This window comes from Amblyomma maculatum, chromosome 8, assembly GCF_055883805.1.
Source record: "Amblyomma maculatum isolate TAMU_Amacu chromosome 8, ASM5588380v1, whole genome shotgun sequence".
In the NCBI taxonomy this organism is placed as follows: Eukaryota; Metazoa; Arthropoda; class Arachnida; order Ixodida; family Ixodidae; genus Amblyomma; species Amblyomma maculatum.
Window position 1 is genome coordinate 121,189,544 of NC_139351.1, and position 22,148 is coordinate 121,211,691.

A 22,148-nucleotide genomic window follows, 5' to 3' on the forward strand; every position below is an offset into this window, starting at 1 on the left:
TCTATTGGGAAGCAAGTATCTGGAATCTTAGGGCAATTGCCGCAGCTGGTCACACTGCGTGCTGACCTGCAACCTTCTCTCACGCTGTATACATTAGGTGTCATTGTCCTCGTCAACTTTCTTCCATGCGCATTGGATTCAAACGAACCTCTATCCTGTGTTAGGTAACCTTAAAATTTTATAGCATTCTACCGCTTTTTAGATATTTTTAGATACGTTGATGACTACCTGGTAATTCTTAAAAGAACTAACACTGCACTGACGCTCCCCAGCAAAGTGGAAAGTATCTTATCTGTTTTCAGACAACAAGGGAAAGGGCTGGCATTTACTCATGAACTACCAGTTAAGGACAGCTTGCAATTTTTAGATATCAATGTCAAAGTTCTTCAAGGGCGGGTGTGTTGGATGTATTCTCCCCGTGCCAAAAAGGAACTGCTTCCGTACGAATCAGCACACTCTAAGACTGTGAAAAGGGCGATCGCTTCGCTTTGCCTAGAGTCCGCACTACTTAAGTCTTGTGCTCACATGGCTGAGGCTAGTTTCAATAATCAGATCGAAAGACTTCGAATGGCTGGTTTCCCGTGTTCTGTTGTTTGCAGCGTAGCGGAGACCCTCCTACAAAAAATAAAAGGGAAGAAGAAATCCCATGCTAAGCCGGGATCAAGGCGACCACAAGTGGTCCCCTATATTCACCGAGTGGCACATAACTTGAAGAAAGTCGCCGGCCGGTACGACGTACCTGTCGTTTTCTCCGCGCCCAAAAAGCTGAGCGGTTTGTGCTCGAAAATCGGGCAGAAGAAGAAACCCCCGTGCGAAAAGAGGCACGGCAAGCATTACTGTTCCTGTGCCGTCGGAGTGGTCTACGAAATCCCACTGACGTGTGGAGGGGTCTATATAGGCCAGACGGGTCGCTGTATTAACGACAGAGCACGGGAGCATGAGAAATCGTTAGAAAACGGAGGCGGGTTACATTTGCCTACCCATTGCAAAGATTGCAACTGTGAGCCAATGCTTAACGGTATAAGGATTCTGGGCAGGAGTCGCGATCAGGTGGCACGGGAAATTCTTGAAGCCTTCATGATCAAAAAGAAGGGTAGCATTTGCGTTAGCGACTCGTCTGTATCCCTTCGTAGAAATGAAGTTTCATTCCTTGATAATTTTTTGTGATGGTTTGCATTGTGCGACTTTAAGCCCGGAATTTTCAACGGCCTTGTGATGTTTAGTTAGGCGGGTTGTTAATTTCGTCGCCCGTTTGATTCTGCATTTGCTACCAGTGCTTTTTGTTGTTGTTGTTTTAGGTTTGACCGCTGTTGTTTTCTTTTGTTTTGACTCTGCTTTTGCTACGATCGTTTTTAGTTGCTTTTAGGTTCCTGACTGTTTTTGCCCCCCCTTTTTTGACTATGCCTTTGGTATACGATTGTGTTTGACTGCTTTTGCTTCATTTCTTTAACTCTCCTTGAGCTACAAATGTTGGTGTTGGTTTAGGTTTTTGACTGCTTTTGCTTCCTTTGTTTGACTCGGCCTTTGCTATGATCGTCTTTTGTTGTTGTTGGCCTAGTTTCTTTTACTGCTGTTGCTTCATTTGCTTTGACTCTGCTTGTGCTACGATCATCTTTTGTTGTTGGCTTAGGGTTCTGACTGCTTTTGCTTAACTTTTTGACTCTGCTTTTGCTACGATTGTTTTATCGTTTTACTTTTTATTTGTTAGGGTTCGGGCTGGTCGCTTCTAATGTCTTACTCTGCTGTTTTCGGTCCAGACTGCATTTGCTATGAGATATGGCCTGCCTTCCTTTTTTTTTTTTGATAGTTTATCTACTGAGGTTAGAAATATCTTGTCTGATTTCCTGTTGGTGCTGCTCGGAGTTCACGTGTTGGGTTTGGAGCGGACTGTGGCGATGAGTGTGATGCTTGAGATGGACGTATAAATATGCCACCTTTCCGTTTAATAAATAGTTGGTAGTGTGCGCATGTGGTGTCCCCTTCTTGTCTGTGTCCGTTTCCGTGTTGCGCCGCCGTTCAATTCTACCGCTAAGGTTCATCAATTTCACGGACCTATTATTACAAGCCTAACCTCGAAACCCTAGCCTCAAGCCAAAAGTGAAATTAAATGTGACATGCCTTCGCACATACTTTACGCATTTGGTCAGTTTAGCTAATTCAGCTGCAATTGTTTTTTGTAAATCTCAGAACTTCTAGAAAAAAAATGTCTTGTGTAGTGGCAGTAACACTTCCATATTTGTCAGTGGATTATTGTAAGTGTACCTTTTAGGCATCCTTCTCCAAACCAGCCCATCTCGCAGAAACACTGCGTGCGAGGGTATGATGTAGCATCGATGTTCACACAGCGTCCATGAGGTCCACAGTCAGAGTCCAGCCAGCACTCATCTGGATCAAAGCATTCATTGGAATTAGGACGTGCTTCTAACATGTATGGAAATAATGTCACATGTGCTCCTCAATATTTCCTAAATATGGAGGCAGTGTGCTATGTCATTAGCATACTTAGGGTGACGTCTTGACTACCTATTCTTAGTTTATGAACTTCAACTGGGGAGAGAGAGAGATAAAGCATTTATCGCACAACCAAAATTTCCTTGCAAGGAGTTCTCATAGCTTTCAAGTGCTTGGCAAATATTTGCTATGAGTAATACATAGATCAGAGCGTGCAGTTTTGAAAGTGTAGTGTAGTTGTTGTTGCACCTCAAAGACATTCAATTTCCTGCAACTAACATTTATTAGAAGTTGTGGGTTTTGCAGCAGTTACAATTTCAACATTTGTGTTAACAGTAAGAGCTGCACATATATTGTCACCTGTCATCGATGCACTCTTTGCCATTGGTAAAGCGGCAAAGTGACATGTGCATATACCAGATGCTTTTAACTGTGTATGCACACCATTCGATGTATGTTTAGGCTATGATATGGGTACTCCGACATCTAAGTGAAGTCAAGTATGCTCTGCCTAGGACCTAAATAATGTCTTGTCCCCTTACCTTTGTACTGGCATACATTGCCAGAGTAGAGGTGATCACAGTGACACCTCCCGCCTTCAATCCTTCCGTGGCCAGAACAGATGACATTGAACTCCGGCACTGCATGATTAATACGAGTTCTTAGTCCCACTTTAAGCAGAAAGTTGGGCTAGTTGATTAATATGCCTGGTGGAATAACGGCATTTGAAAATGTAAAGCAACAGAGGGACGACAAGGACACACACTATAGTACCTGTTAAGGTTAGTGATTAACCTTAAGGCCCTAACCTAAGTGAGAATAAATGTCCAGCTGAAGTAGCTTGATTAGTAAGGTTTTGTTATGCTTGCTTCTTGTGGTTTCATCTAGCTGCCAGCAGCAATCTGCTTACACCTTAATATAAGCACCAGGTCTAAATTGAACAGATATAGGTTGTTAGGCTGACCTTCTGGGCAGTGTCTCTTTGGCCACATGGGTATTACATACATATTTACAGTGTGCTGCCTTACAGAATACCAAAGGAGTACTGTGATTGTCTGGAGGTAAGGCAGAAACTCAATTACTTCTTATCAGCAGCTCTCTCTCTTATTAGGGTACAGGTGCAGACGAAAGTAAATAGAGCACACAGTCTACAAATGTTGTATGTGCTTGAAGAACTTCACCAGCTATCATACACTCAGCGATTACTTTTCTTGGCAGAGAGATATAGACTATGTGCACGGGGCGACTGTAACTGTGCCGTTCCGCTAAACAGTTTGGCCGCATGACAGTGCACCTTGACACCTGGCATGTTTCGCTCTCTGTTGTGGCTCTGCTGTCTGGCTGGTACAGGTGAGCCATCTGTGGATGCTTCTCTTAACCAAGACATGCCTATCAAATTCATCGCAATCAAATCTGCTTTTTCCCTTAGCTACACATTGAATTAGTAGTTGTGTTAAAAAATATGTCTTAAATAATGAATACATACAGTATACTATGTTTTTATAGAAAACTAATAACTGCAAGTGGGAAGAGCAGTATGTTTTGGCTCTTTAACTTCTGTTCTATTGACAGAAAAATTGTCACAGAATATAACAGCCTGCAATGCAACATCTGTTAATAGCCAATAGGCAGTGAGCAAACAGGGTTAGAAGCCATTGCATGCATGTTCCTTTTACTTACATTCAGACCTGTGCATACAGGATTATTTGATGCATCACTGATGCCAATACGGCACACGTGAGCACATCACTTTGTCGTCGTCGTCCCTTTACAATATGTGGTTCTTAGCAAGTCCACCCAAGGAGCAGAATATGTAATTCATTATAGAGCTGTACACACCATGTCTTTTTCCATCAACGCTCATGCCTTCTTTCATATTTCTGCTCTTTTACCCACATGTGTTTTGTTTCTCAGATCACCTGCATCATCATGTCACTGTTTGCAGTATAGCCACACATAAGCAGCACACACCGTATAACAAATAATATCTGTACTGAGTGAGTTAATTCTTGTACCAAGGGTGCACTTTTAGATTAAAAAATATATTCATGGGTCCAAGGCACCCAACAGTTTGTGAGGTGTGGAACAACACTTAATAATCGAGATTTTACATCATGGCTGGAATTGGCGCTTAATTACTAGTGAATGAATCAACAGTACCTGGGACAAGGTCGACATCTGCGCAGCTCCAGAAGAGATATTTCCCACCCCATTCGGATGCTTGCCGCAGGAGACGTATGGAGCAGCCACGGCAAGCGACAGATCCAGGAAGGCGGACGGTCGAGCTCTGAGCGCTGAACACAGTGAAATGCAAAGCAGCAATCAGGTTAAAGCTTCCACTTGAGGTAATATTAAATGTGAGATGTCTGAGCGCAGTTCCCAGCCCATATTGAGCAGCAAATTTGACCACACAACAGTAAGTTTCATTGTGAGGCTAAAATCTGTTTCACCTTGGGACCTTCAAGGCCTCACTAAAGGAAGTTTCAAGCAATGATTGGACACTAGACAGGTGGGAAAAACGTGGCAGTAGTGTCAACCTTTGTACAAGTGACAGTTTATTCGGGCTAGCACCATGGTTTCTTTCCCCAGGAAGTGTCACTGTCTGCAAAACTGCACTGTTTCACTTATTTCACTGAAACGGCAGAGGCTATTGTGAAAACACTGACATTTTATTCACAACTTTGTCCAGCAATACACCGTGCGACATGTGCAATACTGGAACTTGAAGCTGGCCATGTTTGGAACTTTTGAGTTGTAATATTTGGGGAAGGCTAGTGCCTTGCAATACCCTGGCTCTGCTGGGGCTATTTGTGCATGCATTTCGTGTGGTTATTTGTTTTTATTTAGTTGTTTCATATGCATTGCCAAGGTTGTTGCAGGCTTGGAACATAAATATACATAGAAATAGCAAACTAAAAGACAAGGTACACATGATATGTTATAAACTTCTAGGGGTGAAATGTGGAGTATGAAAGCAGAAACCTATAAGTTAGTAGCTTTTTAATGTAAAAGGATGGGCTAGTCGGTCTTGATAAGTAGAATGCATATTTTCTCAGTCCAAAATACATATGCCAAATGAAGGAGAGACATGGGACAAGCGCTCAACATAACTGATGGTTTATTGGCAGAAACAGCAAATATATACAGCAGAAGTGTGGAAACGCCAGCTCCTGAGCATGTCGGACAGTTTAATTCAGCAGATTTACCTGGGCTCACTTGTCATTCTATTCTTGAAAAAATCTGCTGAGTTGTTAAACTGACTGATATAGCGGAGGTGAAGGTATGGGGCATGCTGCACTTAGAAGCTGGCGCTTTCGCACTTCTGCTGTATATATATGTTCCTGCCACTAAACCATTGGTTAAGTTCAGCGTTTGTCCGGCATCTCTCCTTCCTTTGTCCTGTGTATCTTGCACTGAAAAATAATGCCTTCTACTTACGTTAATACCCACCACATACAAATTTCACACTTTTGCAAGAGCAAAGTATGATCAGAAGTGTTTATTCACAACATTTCAAATTTACTTTGTCCTGGTTCATATTTAGTTCATAAACTTGATTTCTTTTCAGCTAAAGTGACCAATACCAAGTGATCAGTGTGTATATAAAAAGCACTATGGTGCCCATTACCGGGCAAAGGTTTCCGCTGTCTCTGGATTTCTTTAGGTAATATGAGTTTTAAGATTTAGTAGTGCTAACACAAGTGAATCATGTCTCCTAATGCCAGTACCATTCAAGATATAGCACAGCTGATGTGGCCCTCATGCATTGCCAAAGCAAGCTCTGTTTTTTGACAAGACTTACGTAGCGTCACCCAAGCCAAGAAATTCTGAAGAAGGCGTCAGGTCCTGCAGGTGCTTTTCTTCAGCATCGAGCAGCTCCAACTTGAATCCCCCCTGCAACAAAGTGCAATCAGAATGAGGTCAAGTATCATTCAAGACAGTTACAAGACGAAGCTAGAAGAAGATGCTTAAGCGTGAATTCATGAGATATGGAGAGGTGGGGGGGAAAGGGGGGAAGGGGGGGATTTAAAGATGATGTGAAAAGCTGCCATTCCAAAAAGCATAAATTAGCTTCACATTGCTTTCTGCATCTATGTTTCCCGCCCTTTAACTTTGTGTACCTAACACAAAAGATGGCTTCATATTCCGACCTAGTTAATTAAATGGTCCAATAAAATGCAGGAGCAAAAGGAAATCACATATTGCTCCTTGATCCTAACTTGGTTCATTATTACTTAGCATGGTGCATTGAACAATCATTGCTTGTTCTTGATTCTTCATGCTCGTTACCCACATTCTGCATGCCAAGGTTGCCCATAATTTGTGGCAACAATTAAATTTACATTATTCAGTTTGAACTTGAAATGGAAGTTTCTTGCGTATTATTAAGTGACAAGCTCTATACTAAATATAAATTTCTATATATTCTTTTTCTTTGCTGCACTGCCATAGTTTGAGGTAGTTATGCACAAAATAATATCCTGCAGACTTTCCAGAATTCTTTAATTTGTTGTGTGCACATCTCAGAGCTGTTTTTCAAAGATCTCCAGGAGCGTCCTGCACTCACCTTATGTGGATATGCCAAATGCCATGTAACATTAATTGTGGCTCCGACAGGTAGTGTTGTGATGATGTCACCTGCAGTGAAAGACAACATAAATATGCACTTATTACAAAGATCATGCTACTCATGTTAAAATGAGGAATTGCAAAGTGAATAGTCTTGCATAAACAGGAAAGTTTGATGCTGTTCATGCAGCTGCCATTGTTCATATACGTGATAAAGAGCTGCTGCGGGTAACCCTGGTTATTTCTTTCAGAGCAGCTCTACTCCCATGCTAAACCTTAAGGTCATCTGGCTCGGAAAATTTGACCTTGAACTATCGTGCTGTGCAGCAAACATTGTCATCTTCATTAAATTTCGTCTGTACCCTCCGTCATTTAAATGTAAATGCACCATACACATAATCCACAATGTCCCCGTAGAGGGGATGAAACGTCCTTTTTAGAATGACTGGTCAGCGCTCGAAGCTTTTCCGAGTGCGGGCGTGGTCCGCGAGCGTAGTGCCAGGCGAATCCACCAGGCGGCATGGCGTAGAGGAACTCACTTTCGCTAAAGACAAACACCGCAGCCGTACCAGCTGCCGAGAACATCGACGACGGGAAGCCAAATTATCCCGTTGCCGAGAAACTTACCACGCGCGAAAGCGAGCCAAGATCTAAGCGCCAGCATCGACTGCGGATGGTGGCTTGCACTCGTGAACTTGGTTCAAGGATCGTTGAACACTTAAAAATTTTAAAGCGGAAACTTTACTGCTCCCTTCCGGTGCTCTTTAATTCGCGGACCGAGTAATAATTGTTGACCTTGAACCGAGAAGCCACGTGACAACCATGACGTCACTCATCCGCAGCTGAGCCAAGGCCGCGTGCTCGCCTCTGCCTAGTCACGTGGTAGCCGTGACGTTGCTCGTCAACAGCTCCTGCTTCCGATGCCGCCGCATTGCAACTGCCGTGTTAACGGCAACATTCGTCATCCAGTGGAATGTATCTCGCCGAAATGCTGCCTGCAAAGACGGAGAGAGGCGGATCGAGCGAAACGTGTCGTTTTCTCTGGTTACTCAAGTGTAGTCGGGTGAAACCTGTGCTAATTTTTTTGCTCTTGTTGGCCTACATTTATTACTGAACGCGCTTATGAAGACATGGGTAGAAATGAGGGCTGAGCTTGATGAAAAACGCCAGCTTCGAGGGTGTGCCTTCCGCGAAATGTAATATGTGCAAGAGGGCTTGGCAAAATGGCTGGGTGGGGTTCAAGACGGGCAGGTTCAGTTCTATACACCTTTATACTTGTCGACAACACTCGGTGCTCCCTGGTTACTCCCTGCGCTCAAATATATGGACGTTGGCGCCCATTAGAATACAAATAAAGTGAAGCGGTGCTAGTGGTGACGTAAGTGAAAAAAACCTGTCCTCCTTTAAACCTCCTCGCTGCCGCGATAGTGGGGGGTCTGCGTGCGCGCAACAATAAATGGTCAGCGGCCGTCAGTGGCACGCGCCCCGGCTCCTTAATGGCTCCAACGGGATCCGGTGCCAATATACAATCCATGCATGCGGGCCGTGCGCGCGGCATTCCGCCGCGCAGCGCGCTCTAGTGTAGGCGCGGTGTACGTGGTTCGGCGTCCTTGGGTCCGCTTTGCGAACGCTATCCTCATCGAGGTCAGCGGTGGTCAGCCTGGTGAGGCCCGCCAATCGCCGCGACGCTGGCAGCGCTGCGATGGGCACCCCCACCTGTACGCAACGCGAGCGGCACTCCTCGTACTCCCGGCGCTTCGGTTCAGTTGCGTGCACTGGGCGGGAGCCGTGACGTGTCATGACGTCGGCAAGATCCCACGCGCCGTATGATACCGCCGTAGCTAGCTACCATCAGCTAAAGCTCCTCTCAGCAGGTTAGTTGCGCCTCTCCGGTATACAAGCATATACGTGTTAGCATTGGCTTAAGCTGGCCGCCCAGGTTTTTAGTGCAGGCGCGTTGGACATGGGGGGGGGGGGGGGGGGGGGGGCTAAAAAGGCAAAGTTTCGTTTTCGAGTATTGTGGCTGCGCTTCTATGCAATGATGTTAATAATAATAATTGGTTCAGAGGAAGGGAAAGGCGCAGTATCTGTCACACTTCTGTGGACACCTAAATCAAGATTTTTGTTTTCCCCCTGTGCTGTAGTATATTCCATGTCTTTTTATTAAGCAAATTCGAGAGCAGGAGATATCAATAATGGACAACTTGTTGGCCGCGTGGTCTTGTGCATTGAGGCAGCTGTACGTACTGCTTGGTGGTGCGAGTCGTATATCTCCTATGATCCTTTGCGATAAGCCGTCGTCGCGGTAACGGCTGCGTTAACGTTGTTGGTATGCGTGGAGCTTTAAACCGTCCAAACCCGAACCACTGCCGCGTTCTGGTGCGTGACGATGGCTCTGCGCCAGTCGCTTCGTGCACACGTCGTTTTGATCGATATAAGAGTCGGCGGTATACGTGCATGGTTTCGTTTCGTTCCGTTTCCACTTTCCCCGCGGCTTATAACTTATGTACGTGCAAGAGCCCATGCCAAAATGTCGCCAACATATTCCTAACGTGGATGACGTGGGTGCGAGATTCCTTCGCGACGTACGAACGCAAGGTCGCGATTACTTTCACCAGCGTTCTCGGTATGAGCGATTACATTCACATAGCACCGCCTCATTTGGTGTGATGTGACTCAGAAAAAATTCTCACGACGTTTGCTAAGATGATATTCCTTACTACATATGCACTAACTGCGCCTGCACCAGACTTGTTCGCTTCAGCCAGCGTGGTGCTGCATAATACGTACTGGCACGAAAAGTGTTTCGGCATCGACGGACTACATTCCTAGGCTGAGAAGGCGGAGGGCGCGACAGCCGTCCCACAGTTTCTCTACGGCCTCCACGTCACTGCACTTAATAGCTGGGATCGACGCGGCGGTAAGGAGAGGGGGATAAATCGTCGCAGCACGCTAGGACGCGCGCGCGCGCGCTGGGTCCGAAAGAGATCAAAAGGAACGCGTAGAAGTAGGCGAGATCCCGTTGAATGGCACTGCATCCAGACTGCGCCGCCATGAAAAACGCGTTCCGTTCCTTCGAGGTTGAATCATCGCGCGCCAGGCAACAATAGAGCAGGTGGGGGGGGGGGGGGGGTGCTCTCATCGACGACGAGCGACGCCTTCGCAACAAAGGGACACGTCGAGGGCAGTCTATTATGTTGCATCGTGGCAGTGAATTTCTAAATAGCACGCTCGCGCGCGCGGACGGTGGAACGGGAAGAAAAAGAAAGCTTGTTTGGACAGTCCGGCGTTGTGCCGCCGCTCGGAACCGGACTTTCTTTTTTGGAAGGGTCGGCTAATGCGCCGTTGCATGCAAACCTGTCGGCGGCGGTCGCAGGCATTTGGTACCAGAGCGCGCGCGTGGGACCACGCGCAGGAATGTCCGCGGCTTTTGCGAAATGACAGCTTTTTTCAGTTGACCGCGCTCTTTGGCCCCGCCGAGGGAACAGGGCTGTTTCGAAAGGCGCCCGTCGCGAGACCTATTTCTCAGCTGGTCGTGCATTGTAAGTACGCGCTGGGACTCTCTCGCGGCCGCATTTTCGTCCCTTGGTCGCCGGAAGACAATTGACCGGCGGAGATTTTTATCTGCGGAAGTGGGTGCAAGAGCGTGTCAAAATAAAACAACAAAAAAAAAAAGATGAAAGAGGCGTTTTAGCAAGGGCGCTTGAGTCCTTATCGCGGCCGCCGAAGGTGTCTCTGGCGTCACTGGACTCGTCATTGAGTCTGAAACACGAAGTGTTCACACATGGGTAAGCACGATACGTAGCAACTGGAGGACTTCGTTTCAGTCTGCTGCGGGGGTTGGATACTTGGTGGGCACGGAATGAACGGAAAGACAAACTGGCCTTGCTTCCCTTCGATGACTGCGGCTACCGGACATTTGGCAACGGTCCTGTACGGTTTACAAGACGCATGTAACTTGTTTGTAAGCCATGGCATCCTAGACATATGTTTTTTTTTTTTTCTTTTCTTTTTTTCTCGCGTAATTTTGCGCATCTGTGTCCTTACGCCGTATAGGCACTCTGAAATAGTGATTACTTATGCCGGTTTCCATTGGCGCCTACCAGTGGTCGAACAGGGGCTGTAGCGTTGTGTTCTATTGGCAGAGGAGGCGCGCTTTTTGGGTGTCGAGAGCAGCCGAGAGCAGTCCTCGGTGCTCCGTCGCCAGCGGCGGAGTACAGAGAGAACGGAGGAAGTCACGTGACCTTTTCGACGTCACTTCTGGTTTCACCCGGAGCCCGGGCCCCGGGCAGGAAGGTCACGCCTGACGTCACGCGCTCCCATTCGCTTCGCTGCTCTCCGACTTCCTCCATGCTATAGTGCCTAGAAAGTAACCTTCTAGGCGTGAACGCGAGCGCGGAAAAAGTTTGATCACATGACGCCTGACGTCACGCACTCCCCCTCCCTCTCCGAGCAGCGTGAATGTTCTGTTGGTGAGACGAGAATGCGCGTCTTCAGTGCTCTCGTGCGCTGCTCTGGCTGCTCGTTGCTCTTGCTCCTGTTCGCCCAATGAAAACAGATACTAGAGTGCCTGATGCAAAAAAGTCCCGTTTCACTTTAACGATGCTCAGTCCTAGCAGTTCGTTGAGTTGCAACGAATTTATTGACCTCAGCGTGAATTTTGCACAACACGTTGGCGTCTTGTAAGACACAGCCTTGCCTGCACTACGGCAGTGCGGTTTCATCACATTATAGAACTGCAGGGCAACGGGTAGTTGGCTCGCCTTCTTTTTTTAGCGCTAATAACCGAGAAAAGCAAAATAACGTTTTCTTGGTGATTGCTAGGATAGGACCATTACGCACAAACAGTCGCGGTGCGTTTTTTTTTCTTTTTTTATTCTGTAAGTTTTTATTTGGTTACGCTCTAGGATATACGCATATTAGGCAACGTGGTCACGTTTACGGCGCCTTCTCTCCCGTTCCAACTCAGCCATCGCGGCGTGGGGTGACGTGCCGTAGCAAATGCGCGGTCCGCCTATGCAGGCAGCCATTTATTTTTCTTGTTAGTTAGTTTTTCTTTTTTTTTTTTTAGAAAAAAAAAAACTTGGAAGCTGTAGGCTCTGTTCAACCCGCTTGTGATTGGTTGCCCTTGACTCGCTCGTGCGTGGCAAAGGTGTTTATCCGATGCGGATATGCGATAACCGCGCATTTAAAATTTCTGGGCGTCAGACCTCCGAACGGGAAAAAAACACAACAGTCGTAAGCTCACAACACTGGTCTCATTATGATCCTCAGTTGCAAGAAAAAAAAACTTGATCGAAAGGAATAAAATCTCGCAGCCAGAGTAAAAACATGTGAGGTGGAAAATTAAACACGCAGTTCGCTGGAAGTGCGTCGTTGCGTCACTTGGAACCACCCGTGGCTTTATATAGCCTATAATATAGGGTGCGGGTGACTGAATTTTCGTTCAGAAATCATTTCAATCATCAAAGATAACAAATGGCACGAATCTTAAATTATCTCCGTGATTGAAGCCTGTTTTATTCGTTTCTTAACGGGCTTCTATGGTGCGCCTGAAACTATTTAACCATCACGACAGTCTTACCATTCGTTCTGAAGCATTAAAATGCACCGAAGTTATTTAATCAAGCTGCATTCAGCTTCTGCAATTTCCCAAGTCGCGCAGCGAAGTCTCATACATCATGCAAGGCCTTTTAGGCTCATGAGTGTCCGTCCGCGAGAAGTGTCACACTTCTTCGCGAGATGCCGCGGGATACATCGAGATTGACCTCATCACCTGGTGACGTCATCAGCTAAGACCGGATGTGACGCCGTGTATACTGACCGGAACTGACGTCATCATGGCGTCACGTCTGGTCATGACCGATGGCATCACCGTGCGATTCACGCATATACGAAGCTGACCCCGCCGGGCATCCATCCAGGCGTCAGCGCTGCGCCTTTCAGTTGGCGCTTCTTCGAACGCGGCACCACACAGCATACAGAAGCACAGACGCAGTAAAGCAGGAATCAGCGGTATTTCAAACAAACGCTTTCTCCTCATCGCACTTTAGTGGTCCAAGTACCTCGAAAACATTTTTCCTACTCACATATCCACAAAATCGACACTCAAAGTGCTTGCCAAAAATAGAATAGCGTGTTGCCCAACATTTTGCTGCGCAAGCTGTATATGAATGCCATTTAGCGGAATTGCTGGTGTTTTTCTCTGCGTAACCGCTGTGTAAAGCCCACAACGCCTGCACCAAGCAGAGGCCTGCGAGATGAGTGGGAAAATCTCCATCGGTGGAGGAGCGGAGGCCACACCCAGTAACTAATAGGGAGCGCCGAATGCGGAGAGAAGGAAAGATCACTCTTCAATGTCGTGTCACTTCACGATTTCGCACAGCCACATGTCATCGGTGCTCTTCACCTCGACAAAAACGTCGCTTCTAAACCCCTCCCCCTATTCAGGTAGCCGCTTGGGAGCAAGAACCTAACAAGGAGGAAACACTTTCACTCCCACCTTCATCCCTTCCCTTACGGCGCGGTTCAGGTGTCCACAGAGCAAGTGTGACAGATACTGCGCCTCTCCCTTCCTATGAACCAACCAACCAACCAACAATCCCTCCAGCTACAAATGCCGATTGTTGCTCCTGGACCACGTGACCCGCCTGAGTAACCTGGGCCTACTTACACACAAGCACTTTCTGTTCTCGACACGGCATTAACTACAGGTCTTCGGATTCTTCTCCGAGCTTCTGGACTCTACGGAGAGGTCTTCTCTGTCCTATATACTGGCGGCCTTCCCGACGTTCGACCTACCCTCTCATCCCCTTCGACCACAGCTGGCGCTAAGCCGTGCTGTTGTCTTCAACGGCACCAGAAATTTATTCTATCCTCTGAAATGAAGTCACCAGAAGGAAAGCGATGCCGAAAGTGAGCGCGCATCAGCGGCTGACCAAACACGTGCGGGTCACCATGATGAAATGTTTATAATGCTCAGTTCAGACGTTCAGTCGTGTCCGACTCTTCGTGACCCTATGGACCATGTCACGCCACGCTTTCCGGTCTCTCACTATCTTCCTAACATCACATAACTTCATCTGCAGTGCCTCGAGGATGCCATCTAACCATCGCGTTCGCTGCCTACCCCTTCTCCGGTGACCCTCAACCTTTCCCAACATCAAATCTTTCTCCAGCGACTCCCCTCTTCTAAAATAAAGAGCAGTGTAAATGTTGCGAGTGGAAAGCATAAAACCTTTATCGAACCATAGAAGCCAGCCATATTAAACGAGGGGAAATTAATCGGCACGACGGTCATGTAAACGTCATCGTCCCCACCAGCCTCGCTACACCTACTGCAAGGCAGATGTTATATTCCTATATAATTAACCCTGTCCTGCGGCGTGCCAGTTACACCCTGCAAACTTCCTGTCTCGCCCACCCACCTCGCATTAATTCAACTCAGTTTATTCACTTTGTAATTAAGCACTAAAGCGGGTGACAAAAGCATCTGGACACTTAGCATGCTGCTAGTTTCGGCCGATGCAATAAATGCACATTCTCCGAAAAAAAAAAAAAAGGCAAAGCACCATCCTACAGGCGTGCGTTCTATTTTTGTGCTGTTGTCTCATCAGACAATCTGAGCATTTGTCAACTTTTTCTTGCTGCTACGACGTTAATTTACAATCAACCATTACGAACATACGAAGATTAACAGTGCCATTTCTAGTTGCCAGAAAAAAACTTGAACGCAGCGTGCAGAACCTCTTTCAGGCCGGCTGTGAATCATCTTCAACTCACTCGACCATCGATGGTAATTTCCTCAACCTGATGCCAAGGTCTGATAACCACGTATTAAAAAGCAGGAAATACGCTCCGTTGCCTGGGGTTGATCACCGGAAGGGGAGTAAGAAGGGTGCTAAACGCGCTTCTGCTCCGTTTCTTTCGTGATCATATGTGGGAGCAGCTTAAAGGGCGCGATGCACAATATGCCGGCTTGACAACTGCCATATCGTTATAAACGGGCGAATCTGAGTATTCACGGTGTAATCGAGACACCGATGAATCAGCGTTGCATGTTTCCTTGCATTTACGATGTTAATTAGTATGCAGGTGTACCGTTTATACTGCACTTGGGCACCATGGACGTGCTTACACCATCGTCCAAGTAATAACCTCGAGGAGTAATGAATGGAAACAACTAAGCTAGCACGGTAGTCATCTCTGCCGGAAACCCTGCATCCGGGAATCGCGTCTTGCCCTTACTTACGCTGGATGACGACATGGGTGCTAGTTTATCCTCAGTAAGAAGTCACTGTGCGGTTGCATACGTGTGGATTAGTTATACATAGATTAATTATTTATTCGCAAAAGCGTGCCAAATGTATGTATTCTTAGGGACGACATGCTAGGTGTTTTCCGTTCTTGCTTCTTCCATTTCTCGCCGAGTCTTTAATTCTCGCCCCACCCAACACACGTCGTGAGAAATGCGACGCACACCCAACGTCTAAAATGCACTTCATTCTGGATAAACAACGATTCTGTTCAATCTATACAACGTATACGCTGATGTAACCCCCCTTTCCTCTTTGGAAATGTATGAAAGCGGTCGTGGCAGTGCTTTGAAATTTTGTGTCGAGGCGTGAGTACGTGACCTTCCAGGTGAAAGGAGGTTGGCTCTGGCGACCGGAACGCGAACTCGTTGTTCATCCGGCTCAGGTGTCGCTTCGACGAGCAGCGACAGCGCGAGCAGCTGGGCGGATCTGTCGCCGCGGAAATCCCTTCGAGCCGTCCTTTCTCGGACGAGGTCGATCGGCAGAAACGCCGGGACACGCTTGGCGCGTTAATATTAGGCCTTGTAGCGAAAGCGGATAGGCATGTTTTTGTTTTTTTTTTATGACAGCGTGATGTTCTAATAGGCATTGAGGGCAAATTGCAAGGTGCCAAGTATCGATGGATTACCGCCTTTCGATTAGAGATCGACTACTTTCACTCAAAACACCATTAGCTGAGAGAAAAAAAACGCCAAGAACGGGTCAAATAAAGGTGTCGCCGCCAAGTTTTCGCGAACTCCCCAAAAATCGCCGATTTCTGCTGCTAAGCTACGCCACCTTTAGCTTCATAATGGTTATCACGGACTCATTTTCTGTCCTCTGACGTCACGAGTTTGAATTGAGTCACCGGGGAAATATTTAAATCTATTCTTCTACGCAATAAGCCACAGAGGGGTCACGAATCTTACTACTTTGAAAACAGAACAAAATGCGGCCCCGCGGCGGCGGTACTGTGCCGGTGTACCCGGATTCGATCCCGACTGCCGGCGGATGCGTTTCGATGGGGGCGAAACGGAGAGGCGTCTGTGTGTTGTGAGATGTCAGTGCACGTTAAAGATCCCCAGGTGGTCGAAATTACTCTGCAGCCCTCCACTACGGCTCCTCTTTCTACTTTCACTACCACCTCCCTCCCTTCCCATCGAACCATCGATCCTGATGCACTCATATCCTAGGCCACGCAGACAAAACTGTACGGCTTATGGCGGGACACAATATCTATGTGCCCCGCCGTGGTGGTGCAGTGGTTGGGGCGCTCGACTACTGTGCCCAAGAATGCGGCATTGAATCCCGGCCGTGGCGGCGATAACATAATCACGTAGAAAGCTGTAGAAAAGTAACACTCTCCCGTATGTGCCGCATAAATCTTATTGATCGTCTTCTCACTAGTCAGGCGTGGCGTAGTGGTTTGAGCGCTCGGCTGTGAATGTTTTGTGCCCAACAAGCACCAGCCCGACTTGTCCTCATAGAGTAATGACAACAAATTTAGGTGCAGTTGTCGTCCGCGCCCATTTAAAAATTCTCTCTGTTCTCATTTCCCTCGAGTCTGTGGAAAGCGGTGGAACTAAAGCCAGGTAATAAAGAAAAAAAAAAAAGAAAGCGGTGGAGAAGACGACGAATTAGTTGAAAGAAATCGAAAAACGTCTTAAGAAAACATGTGGCACGTATATGCAAACTTGATTTCGCTTTTACTTGGTTTCGGCTGAGCAGAGTGTCGTGCCTGTTTGAGTAGGTGCGACTTGTTGCGCACTGTTGTTGCGTTGTGTTATATGTATAAGGCAACATATGCGATGCTGAAAGGAGGGCAGTACAAGAATAGTGCCCTAATTCTACGGTGTCCATAAAACCGACGTCCGAATCAATGGCCTCTCTGCGCAAGCTCCACTATCCGCATAGGCTTTTCCCAGAGGCCTCGCACGACGGATACAGCGGGTGCGCATGCCATTAGGAGACCTTCGTGGGTGTCTTCGCGAAACGAAGCCCATTAACGCCATTCGAGAAGCCGTCAAGAAAACCACCGGGCCGCTGTAAGCTGCCGGACGGATGACTTTTTAAACACAGTCGTCAAAACCCGACTCCATTAACCTCTTCTAAAGACCCCGGCACGACCGAAGCCGCTAAGGTTTCTTTTCGTCATTAAATGACTCATCATCATCATCATAATTACCATCGTGATCATGCTTATCTTCGCGATAATCAGTGCCGCCACTAGGATATAGATTCGCTTCGTATTCGGTAGCGACATCGGTGGAAAATTCATCTTCGAATATGCTCAGATGTAAAGGCCCTCCGCCTCAGGAAGCCACATCTCCTTCAGTCTTCCTGCACTGGCATCTCGTGACGTGCCTTGCACGAAGGAATAAGTTAAAGGAAATTTAAAAATAAATAGTCATAAAAAGCAAAAAGTAATGGCCGCAGTCGTTCACGACCTGTTACCACCGCTGTCTGCGCGCGCTCCCAAAGGTATAAAGTGGTGGGAGAGTTGAAAGAAAAAGTAAGAAAAAAACTCGAGAATTCGTGGCCAGGAAAGAGGAAACAGTCGGCCCCGCGATTTTGCACACCAGCGAGTGCATATACGCGCACGGCAGCCGCCGTTCTCGACACTTTCTTCCCAGTTCCTGCTTCTTGTAGCCGCTGAATGCATCGGCCGGGCTTCGCCTGCCTGTCTGGCCCCGCCGCGCTGTTGCCTCTCGTCGTCTTTGCGATGTATTTGCTCTTCTCGTTTTATTCCATCCTTTAGCTGGCTGCCACGTTTGCGAGGTGGTTCTACGAGAGCCCCCATAAGGACTTTTCACTTCCCGCTGTTCCTTTGGCACGGTCTGCGGCCTCCCCCTTTTAATGTTGGTTCGGCATGTCGCAAAGAGCGCTCACGCTCTGTGCAAACTTCTTCGCCTCACCGGCGTTTACCCTCAAAGAGTTTCTATTTCTTGAACGGTTGCCTACTAGCTGCATGTTTGATTGTCGTAGTGTTGGCGACACTGGGTATTTTTGGGTGTAATGGGGTCTGCTTTCATAGAAAAGGTGTCGCTTTGCCCGACGGGTACTATTACCACGTGCATTGCTTTGATCGAGTCGAATTGATTAGATCAATCTACAGATGGTGCCACACGCACGAAATGCGTCCGAAAAGGCTATGATTACTTACTGTGTGACTAAGCAGGCGTTGTGCATAACACGGAGTGTGCGGATTGCTTTTCACAGGTTTGCTCCCCCAGAAAGGACGTTTGCAATGTTCAGTTAAGCCGCGTATAGCGTCACGCCTGCAGTATATTTAAGCACATTTTACGTGGCGTGTCCCGAATTGACCCGATTCAGTCTTTTTATCTGTAGGGAGTCAAAAGAGAGTATACGGTGGTCTGGGATTGCTTGATAAAATTGCACCCCTTGGGGAGTTCTTTGCTACTCTAAAAAGTTTTGTGCCGAAACGAGATTAAATTTCCCAGGACTAACTGCCGATCACGTCTACAAGCTTATATCAGTAGCCTGAGCTGCAGACCCAACGTCGCCCGCTCTCACCGCGTGCGGAGAGTATGGTTTGCGGAGCACGTCCCTTGCCCAGTTTAACAAAGGCGTTTGCTCGCTATTGTTACGTCTTCCAACAAGTGTTTTATTCGGTCGGCGCTGCTTAAGTGCCCGAGAGACGGCGAGAATATCGCTCGCTTACACACTCGCATGCATCACGTGCAAAGTGCTGGCTCGGTCACTGCACAGCCTAGCACGGCTTGTACGTTCGCGACCGCCGAGGCTCCAGACGAAGCAAACCCAACTTGAATAGCGATACACGATGTCCGCGCTGCTTCCTGCTTGCGATGCAGCCGGCGAGCATACACCTCATTGTTTCGCTCAACCAGCTTGCGATGCATCTACCGTGGGCGCAGTCGCCGTACGCAGTATGCTGCACATGCGCAGACAGGCCTTTCTCTGGAAGCTTCACCACACGTCCGCACCGTGACCTGAGACTCCGGTGTCGAAGGACGTCTCTCGTGGCGTGCGCGCGGGCGTCTACGAGCAAATGAGTCACGCGCAGTCAAGGCTGTTTTTGCTCCTCTTCTCGAAAAAGGGAGAGAAGGGGTTAAATATCAAATCATTCATACGCACAGAAGCGCTTACGGGAGCGAGGTTGCTGCATCGCTGCTTGACTTTTCAGCCGTTTCTACTCGCAATAAACGAACGCATTCAATTCTCCTCATGTCAGCGTTTTCTAATAGATTTTGCATAGGCATCCTACTTAGCTGCGGAGCACTCCGATTTGACTCGCTTAGTAGTGTTTTATAAAGGATAGTGACAGGGAGGCAAACCGGAATTTATTCTTTTTTTTTTCACGACGCACCGGCTTGACACTGTCGAATAAAAAAATATAAAGAAGAGGACCCCTTAACGGCCGAATTCGTCATCAGTTCTCGGAGAAGCAGTGGTCCTATTCGCACGGAGCATTTGTTGAAGTATTTTTCGTATAAAAAAAGTGCCAACGCAATTTTCCACATATGGAAAACTTGTTGCTTCTATATGGCATAACTTTGCTTAATGTTAATTGTATGTTCTGGGGAGTAGACATTCAATATCTTTACGCTTCTCACAACGAGGGCTTAGGTTGAGTTTGTTGGTAAGATTAGGTTGGCGTGCATTAAAAACAGCCCGTCTACAAGAAGCAGAAGCGTCCTGGGCATGCTGCATTCTCGCCTGAATTGCGCGAGTACAAACACGGTAAAAAAACAAGAAATAAAGAAAACGAAGAGCCCCATAAAAACTACCACGACCACAAAGAGATCCATCATTCAGCCTCCATAGGCAGTTCTATTCTAGGCACTGTACCCACTGTATACAAGTGCTCTTCAGGTTAACGCATCGCTCGAGTGGAGAGAGGAAGAAACTCCCATTCGATCAAATTATCCTCGTCTTCTTCTCGTCGAATTCAGTCCACCCTCTTCGTCTGGACCGATTCCCCTTCCCCCCTTGATTCTACAGGTCTAGCAACGGCAGAGAGAGCGCGAATCGAGTTTCCTCGTCCCGGCGTAGCTGACCGCTATCGCAGTTCGGTCATCGTCATCTCCCACGTGCCGCCCCTAGAGTCCCACCGTTACACAACACTGACCAGGCAGGGGAGGAGGGGGGAGGTATTCTCGTATTCTCTACCGCTGACCAAGGTGTGCACAAGAGCCTATGTGCAGTCGGCCGCGGTGGTAATCATAAGCGAGAGCACGCGTGCGTGACCCGCGGTGATATAGGGGCGAGGAGGAGGTCGTCCCATCGTGTATATAACTCGCACTATTTACGGCAGCGGAATGATGACGTGCTGCCGAGCTGTGTACAGCGGCGGGCGCGCTGTATGCCGAAAGACACGATGGTCGTTGCTCTTCTTTCTGAGCGAGTCGGTGAAACGTAAAGAACACAATGAAGGAAAGCGCGGACTCAAAGAAAAAAAAAAAAAAGAAATAGGAGGGCGTCCCGGCCGCACCGGGCAGTGCAATGGTGGTACAACAGAGTGTTTCTCGCATGCCCCACCGGAGCCAGACCCGGAAGTGGCTGCTGCTGATTCTTCGTCTTCAAGCGCAGCGAGTCGAGCGCGAACATCTTCCTCCGGAAAGCTCGCCCTCCATTCTCCTCCTCCTTCTCTTTCCAACCGTGCGAACTCTCCTACTACTACTCCGTCTCACTCAAGAAGCGTGCAACGCTGTGATAGCTGTCAGCAGCGCACTCGGCGCAGACACTGTGTGTTCCAGTTGCGCGCCTGAAGTGCGATGCAGGTTTCTTTCGGGTAGGCGTACGTTGGCAACCGTGGAGAATCGAAGCAACAAACTCGGCACTGTCTAAGTAATCACGGCTAAGGTGAGAACTCGCGAGAGAGATTTTCGATAAAGCCAGCATATATGCCCCCTGAGTTAAAGACCGCTTAGAGGCATTCCTCTTTAATGTGCTTGGGAATTCAAAGAACGCCCTCCACAACCTCACCTCCCCCCCCCCCCCCTCCACTTTTGACCTGAATGAGGAGACGCTTATGGTGTGCGGTCAGTGAGTGATAAGTGACGAACATGTGCGCCTCTAGGATGCCGCTCACGGTGGCGTACGTTGTAACAGTTGGAAGCTAGTTAACTCACAATCGCTTATTTCGAACTACCGCTTTAATCGAAGCGACGGCTTCAGTCCCATCAGCACCACGGATATTAGGAACCGCCCGGCTGACCGGGCTTTTTTTAACAAAGATTCAAGAAGCTTTCGACGGAATGATCAAGTATAGGCTAACTACGCAGCAGTGTATATTCTGGAGTGTATCATGTGCTCGGAACAAATAAGATGTGCATCGCTAACGCCGAAATGGAGTTGCTCTCCGATACACGTGTGCATACAACGTGCAGGAAACGCCCTACGTCGGTGTACTACGTCCCTTTTCGCTTTGGGCCGACGCCTTGCAACGACGCGCTGCACGCTACTACGCGCCGGAGGCGGCGACGTTTCGGCCTCTACGCCCGCGCGCCACGCAGCGTACGCACGCGCGATTTGCGTCTTGCTCGACCCGCCCGCATCATCCGGAGCGCAGTGCATGCGTGCATAAAACGCGCCGAGCGCTCTCTATCACTTATTTGCTTGTTTGTCTGCTAGGCGCTGCACTTGTTTAGCTTTAGCTTGTTTAACGGCATGTTTGCATAACCTTTCTACAGGAGGCGTACAGCCATCTTTGAAAGGCCGCTGCCGAGCGGATATAAGGAGTGATGTACCAGGTGAATAAATGAAGACCAGCAAGTATCTATGTACGTCTGAGCCATGAGTAGTATTGGAAAGCCGTACTCAAAGTATGATGCAGGATGGAGCGTTAAGGTT

The 22,148-nt window shown here is 47.8% G+C and overlaps 1 protein-coding gene across 1 annotated transcript in view; it reads right to left on the reverse strand.

Moving 5' to 3' along the window:
* LOC146182376 (uncharacterized) overlaps positions 1-22,148 on the reverse strand; it is a 57,714-nt gene that overhangs the window by 26,820 nt on the left and 8,746 nt on the right. Inside the window, exons 2-6 of the mRNA XM_084577471.1 lie at positions 7,019-7,089; positions 6,254-6,345; positions 4,612-4,745; positions 2,994-3,092; positions 2,263-2,385 (exon numbers count right to left, since the gene is read on the reverse strand). Coding sequence (XP_084433597.1) covers positions 2,263-2,385; positions 2,994-3,092; positions 4,612-4,745; positions 6,254-6,345; positions 7,019-7,089 — 519 coding nt within the window. The remainder of the gene's footprint in view (positions 1-2,262; positions 2,386-2,993; positions 3,093-4,611; positions 4,746-6,253; positions 6,346-7,018; positions 7,090-22,148) is intronic.